This window comes from Camelina sativa, chromosome 15, assembly GCF_000633955.1.
Source record: "Camelina sativa cultivar DH55 chromosome 15, Cs, whole genome shotgun sequence".
In the NCBI taxonomy this organism is placed as follows: domain Eukaryota; kingdom Viridiplantae; phylum Streptophyta; class Magnoliopsida; order Brassicales; family Brassicaceae; genus Camelina; species Camelina sativa.
This window is the reverse complement of record NC_025699.1, coordinates 12659250-12666180: the sequence shown is the minus strand read 5'-3', so window position 1 is coordinate 12666180 and position 6931 is coordinate 12659250. Positions and strand designations below refer to the sequence as shown.

Genomic DNA, 6931 nt, shown 5'->3' with positions numbered 1-6931 from the left:
ATTACAAACAATTGTATGTTACTTTTGTAATAAGGAAGCTTTTATGCGATATTCTAGTAACTCACCCTTATTAATAAGTAATTTAAATTAGTTTCATTTAGTTTTTTGATACAATTTAACTGATGTAATACATCCATTTTTTGTAGTGAAGTAACGCTCTCTTAGTATTTATAATAATTACTCAACCCTAGAGTTAACCACTTTCCTATTCTAAACCGGTAAACTAACATATTTAGATAACTCCTAAATAGAACTAATCCTAATTCTATAACTCGGTAGAATTAGTATAGCTTGCACCTCAAGCTATCTTCAAGCTTATGCCAACATTTTATGTGAAATCCAATTCTCAATTTATTTTACATTCAAACTTGGAAGTTCTCAACAAAAAAACATGCATCACACTTAAAAAAAGAGAAACCTTGAAAGTCTTGCAATCTAACAAAATCATTCAATTATAATTTTAAAAAAAAATTAGTAATATTTGAAAAAAATAATCGAGATCTATGGTCAGTCCAAGACTGTCACAACCTGTAGTTTTAAAAATAAGCCCATACAAAGCTTTATATATCGAGATCTAGAAAGATTATATATATAGGTAGACCACATCCTTTATTATCAGCTGACCGGTTAATTTGAGCATTTGCTATCCGGTGGTGTTTCATTTAAACCGATGAATCTAATCAGTTCATCATTCGGGAACCACTTCTTGTTTCTTGTTGCTCCATTTGTCCATTCTTTTCGAAGCTTCTTCCACCTTAAACAAAAGAAACATCTAATTATTCTACAAGACTATATATCAAAATCAATGAAACATAGTTTACTATAGTAGAGCAAACGTACTTCTTTTGTCCAGTCTGTTCTAAAAGTCACCCACGCTAAAATAAACGTTTGTATAACCGTACCACCGATCATCCCCGTCCATATACCCTATATAACATCAAAAAATTGTTAGCCTTTACTATGATAATAACCCGTGCTGGTAGCGCGGAAATTTTTTTTTTTTTTTGTTATTTGTTAATATTATGTTTATGTTGTATCATTCATTTACATGTTATATAATATAGTACTATATGGTGAATTTTGATTCATATTAAACTACTAATAGGTAGGCCTGGAAACTACTACCGATACCCGTATTGGACCTGTATTGGTACCCACAGCTTTAGGGTCGAGTGAAGGGTATAATAATTATATTATCCATGAATAATGATCGAGTATCGGATATTAATTTAATTTTTGAGCATCTCGTTACCCGTCTCACTACCCGTTTTATTACCGACTCATAAATACAAGTTAATATTTTGTAGAATAATATTACCAGTGTGAGGAAATATTTATGTAAATTTGGATTTGTTTGTTACAAAATAATAGTAGAAAAATTATTAATTCTATATATTTTATAAAATCATATATTTAATTTACTTAAGGTCATACTCTGATTTCGATCCGTAGTTGGTACTACTATTTTGGTTTAGTGCAATATCAAATTCGTTAATTATACATTCGGTAAAGCCAAAAAAATCTAACCAAACATGTATTGACCCATGATTTGGTATTACAAATTGATGTGATCGTGTTTAGAGATCTTAATATACCAAATTTACAAATTGAAGTTATTGGTATAACATGTTGTATACTAATTTTATAGGTGAAAATTACAATTAGGTTATGTATATTATCAATATTATACACTTAGTATTGTTTATATAGTGAATAATGGGTATAAACAATTAAGTTTTAGCCAATTAAATAGTTTGTTATTATTTCCTAAGATTTTTGAAACAATAAATAGAGTTCTATTATTTTGTAAACAAATCTAAACTTTTCTTTTGTTACTTACTAGAATAATTAAAATATAATAGCATTTTCGTAATATGTCACATCAGAACTAGTTAAATTTTTAACAACATAGCTTAAATAAATATATAGATATATTTTAAAAATATAAACAATGTTGTATCCTAATTTTAATATATATTTGTTATTATTAAATATGTAAATATTTAATCTTAGTTTTATAAATAAATTTAAGTTTTATAATTTTCTAAATAGTTTGTTATTGTTTTCTAAGATTTCTGAAACAACAAATAGAATCTGTTTAATTATTTTATTACATAGTTTCGAAATAATTTTATTAAATAATTTTGAAATTATTTTATTAATGATTTCCTGTAATCTAATAAATTAATAATTACTATTTTTTTGGATAATCATTTTCAGGTTACAACAAATTAATATTAAGATTCTGTTATTATATTTTATATTAAAACACAGTGGCATTTTGTGTAATATTTTATATGGAGTAGGGTTATTCGTTTAAAGGGTTGCTTAAATAAGTATATAGATACAAGAATCATTGCAAATGAAAGGTATAAGAAAACTATCTTGCCTTGGCACCGAAGTTGTAGTAAAACCCAAAGAGAGCTCCAAGAGGAATTCCGATAACATAGTAACATCCCACGTTAACTTTCGCAACAAACGTTTGCCAACCGCATCCAACCGCCACACCTACAATGAAATATTTCCCAATTGTTTAGGAAAAATAAAACTTGTTTCCTCTTATTCATTGCGGTGCATGAGAATTTACCGGAGAGGACAGGTTGGATTCCATTGAGAACAAGTGTCACGGCAAGAAGTGGGCAGAGATCAGAAACAGCATCCGAAACTTCTTTACCCTCAGTGAATGCATAGCTCAAAACGTCGCGGCACGCCAATATAACAATGGCTAAGATCACACATGTGATTAACGAATATATGTTGACGATGATTACAGAAAACGCTGCTGATTTAGGGTTCCCAGCTCCAAGTTCATTGCTCACTCTTACACTAAAACAACATACCAAATTGTGGCACATTTCGTCAGATTTACCAGGGCAAAAAGAGCTCATTTCGTCACTATAATTTAGCGTTGTTTTAGTGTGTAAATATAAGAAGCCATATAAATTTGTTGGGGTAAATAAAGTGGATAGAGACATTCTAATTTTTATGTAATTTAAACTTATCGAGAAAGCGAAAAGTGAGGCTGGGCGAAAACAAACCTTATTGCTGCATTGAATCCAACAGATATCATGAACACCCAACCTGAAATCGTCATGCTGAAAGACAAAAAAAAAATTACTTAAACAATTAGAGTAAGATTATTGCATATACTCGACCAAGGGTGAGAACAAAAAATAAAATAAAAAAATGACAAAAAGGTGGAGAGAGAAGAAAGTAGTATCTCTACCCAAATATATATAGATACTGGATCTGCCACATGATTTCATATAATTGATTGTATAAATTAAAAAATAATAAAATAATTTAATTCAATTAAAATATTATTAATTATTTTTCTTAACACCCAAATAGAGGTATGTTCAATAAGTATGCTCTTATGCTTGTACAAAATTATTATAAACTTGCAACTTTTGACTGGACATGAAAAACTGAAAATACTAGGATATTATAAAGAAGAGAATTCGATATTGATTTGGTGCAAGTACCTAGATTGGGTGGCTGTTTCTGTTTGGTAGCAGAGCAAAAACAGAACTTTTGGAGAGAAAAAAAAATCTAATACGACTCCCCAAAAACCAATCTAGATTTACAATATTATTGTATATAATATGTTCAACAAAATAAAGAAAAAAAATGCAGAGTTATCGTTCAATTATTGGACGAAGAAATGATGTTTTATTCGATTCCATATAAATAATATCATAGAAATGGTCGAATAGAAATTACTAAATTTAAATTCTAATATTTAAAGAAGAAGATGTGTGGGAAATAAAGCTATCTCTCTCTTCTTTCTCTAAAATCTTTCGGAGAGAGAAAGCAACTGTAAATTATTCCGACAATGTTTGTCGGCTGTTTTTTGTCTCCGGCTAAATCCGGTTTTATTTTCTCGTTTAGATGCGAGTCTTCTTAGCCCTTATGGCTAAGTTTTTTGTTTTCGTTTCCTTTTACAGAGCCAGACAGATCTCTTTCTTGTTAAAGAGATCAAAGCCGAGTGGGTAAATCAAAAGTTTTGGATCATCAGTTTGCTCGAATCCAAGCAAGAGGAGAGTAAATCCTCATACCCTTCTTAGTGGCCGTAATTGGCTGTGTATGATGGTTTCTTCTAATGTTTAGGATTCGTGATGGAAGGAATTTTGTGGAGGGTGAAGAGCAGTTTAGGAGAGCAAAGTTTTGCGACTAATCTGATATCTAGCCATATCCCTTATTCCGGTGCTTCTTAAATCTGAAGATTTATGGAGTTTTTGTTTCTTATCACTCAGAGTAACATGCAGAAGGAAAGTTGTGAGATTCGGAGCAAAAAGCTGAAGATCGATGGATCCCTGTAGCGAAAAAGAAGAATTTTCGGCCGGAATTTTTCGGATCTGATCAGAGACTCAGCTCCGGTGGAAAGCGGTGTGACTCAGTCGTTTCTCAATCCCAACTTCTTAAATTAACACGTGTCTTCTACGTGTTCCTCTCTTGACCTACTTGTGCTTTGATATATTTTGTATTAGACTATTAGGTTATGAGTGGGCTTTAGTTTGTTGGACTCCGTTTTCTCTTTGTAACTTATATTGCCTATTTCGGGCTTAATTAATGAAAGAGTGTCGACAAAAAAGAAAAAAAGAAGATAAAAATGGTGCCAAAGAGAACAAAACGAGAAGAAATGTGATGTGACCTCAGATTTTGTCTCTAGCAGTCGAAGTGTCAAATTTGTCTGCCACTACCCAAACTTACATATCTACACCCAAACTTGGCTTTGTATTCTTAACCCTTAACAAAAGTTTTGTTCTATTCTTTTCACATCGGATAAAAAGAATACCAAAAAGTGTTGTCGAATCATTACTAGAAAAAACTAGAATAATTCATCATGCAAGTCTATAACCATACATATATTCACGTGGAGTTTCAAGATATCGAAAGTGTTTTTTGTTTTGTTGAAAAGACGACTAACTACGGGTACCACCTATGGACAAGCATAAAAACAAAAGTATATATATGTGGGACGACAAATAATAGAAGGTCTTATTGGTAACGTATACAAAGCTGTACAGAAAAACTGTAAGCTTTTATAAAATAGTGCAAAGCTGTAAAAAAGTGTTGTACATAAAAGTTATACAAAAGAGCTGAGAGTAAAACTTTTAATAAAGTTTTTGTGATTGGTAAAAACTCAGAGCAGTACCACTTGTACTGCTTTGTTTTTGTCACCAATCACACCCATAATTATTTTTCTGCTATTTGGTTTATATGGAAATATTTTGTGGCAAAGAAAAAAGATAACTATAAAATAGGCAAAAATAATTACCATTTTTTTGGTCAAGAGATAAAAGTAATTACTTAGCAAAATTAATAAGGAAATAATCATTTTAGTTTGACTAAAAATAGGACTTACCAAATAGAGAGTGAATCAAGAGCAAGTTCAGGATTCTCGAGAAGTCCGGCAAGAAGAACGAGAATCTGAAAATACCAAGTCTCAAGGCAAAGCATCACGGCGGAAGCGGCGGAGAGTTTAAAGAAACTCGATAACCCCGAGAAAGCTTGTACATTAAACCCTCTCCATGTCTCACGACACCTCTCACTCGTCACAATATAAACAAACTGAGCCACCACAATAATCCACCACGACAAACTAAGCACAAGGGACGCACCAAGAAGTCCCATACCAAGCTTGTAAACAGCAAGCCAACTTAAGAGAAGGTGAACGAAGAGTGTAGCCGTTGAGATGTAAGCGCTCGGAGCAACGATGCTTTGTGATTGGAGGAACTTTTGAATCGGGAAGTTTGCAGCGTAAGCAAAGATTTGAGGGATAAGGCCGTATACGAAGAGTGATGCAGCGGAAGCGATTGCTGGAGATTCTCCAAGGAAAAGGAGGATAGGTTCGGAGAAGACGTAGAGTAAGGTGAGGACGAGGCCGGTGAGAGTTAGTAATACGGTTGATCTTTGGAGATAAACTCCAAGCATCTCGTATTTTTTACCACCGTATGCTTGACCACACAACGTCTCCACTGCACTCCCCATTCCTAGCTATCAAATTACAAAACAAGACTTGGTTAAGAAAAAAAGAAAACATAGCATAAACGCGACATGGAGTCGATGGAGACATAGGTTGTAATAAAAATCAGTGAATCTTGTGGTTGTTACCAAGAGACCGTAAGCGAAGACTTGGATTCCAGTGTTACCGAGAGAAGCGGCGGCGAGTTCGAGGTTACCGAGATGGCCAGAGAAGATTTGAGTGGACATAGACATGAGGTAGTTGATCATGTAGACGATGACGGCTGGTGCAGCTAGGTTGAAGAGAAGTTTTGACTCAATCATAGTGGCCTTGCGTAGGCGTTGAAACAGAGGAGTTTCAACGTCGGAGAGGACGGTTTCGAGCTCGCCGTTGCTTGATTCCGTCGTCGATGGAGATGATTGAGACTGGAGAAGCGGTTGGTAAGCGCCGTCGTTTTGAGACGAGTCCATGGCTGAGAGAAAAGGTTCTCTCTTCTTCTTTTTTTTTTTTTGTTGTGTTTTTGTTTTTTGGTGTTCTATAGCTTGAGTTTGTGTGTGGTTTGTGTTGTGTAGAGTAAATAGATATCTTCTAGGGTGGGGAGTGACGACGGCTAATGACAGTTACAATTTTTTGTTTTTTATGGTTTAATCATTGTATCATTCTGACATACCATCCTTTAATTTCTCTCAGCCATGGACTCGTTTTGTAATAGTCCACGTCATTTTTTACATTAAAACCCCCAAGAAAGGATGGTTGTAATATTTCTTTCTTTTTTTTGGTCAAAGATTGTAAAATCTCTGTGAATCACTTAGGCCTTGAATTGTAGGGGTGTATTGAAATCATGATTTTGGAAGATTTGATAGAATTTAGAAAATTTGGAATTTTGAAAGATTTTAGGGAAGTTGATATGATTTATTGTAAAATTCTTTCAAATCCCACCTAAAACCATGAGATTTGGATTTC

The 6931-nt window shown here is 33.2% G+C and overlaps 1 protein-coding gene across 1 annotated transcript; it reads right to left on the bottom strand.

Annotated features, from left to right (window-relative positions):
- On the bottom strand, positions 425-6534 carry LOC104746601 (protein DETOXIFICATION 40). The gene is made up of 7 exons (XM_010468120.2): positions 6118-6534; positions 5369-6000; positions 3039-3095; positions 2588-2826; positions 2390-2508; positions 841-927; positions 425-754 (listed from the first exon to the last, which is right to left on the bottom strand). Exons 1-7 carry the CDS (start codon positions 6436-6438, stop codon positions 689-691), a joined length of 1521 nt encoding a protein of 506 aa, XP_010466422.1. The 5' UTR covers positions 6439-6534; the 3' UTR covers positions 425-688.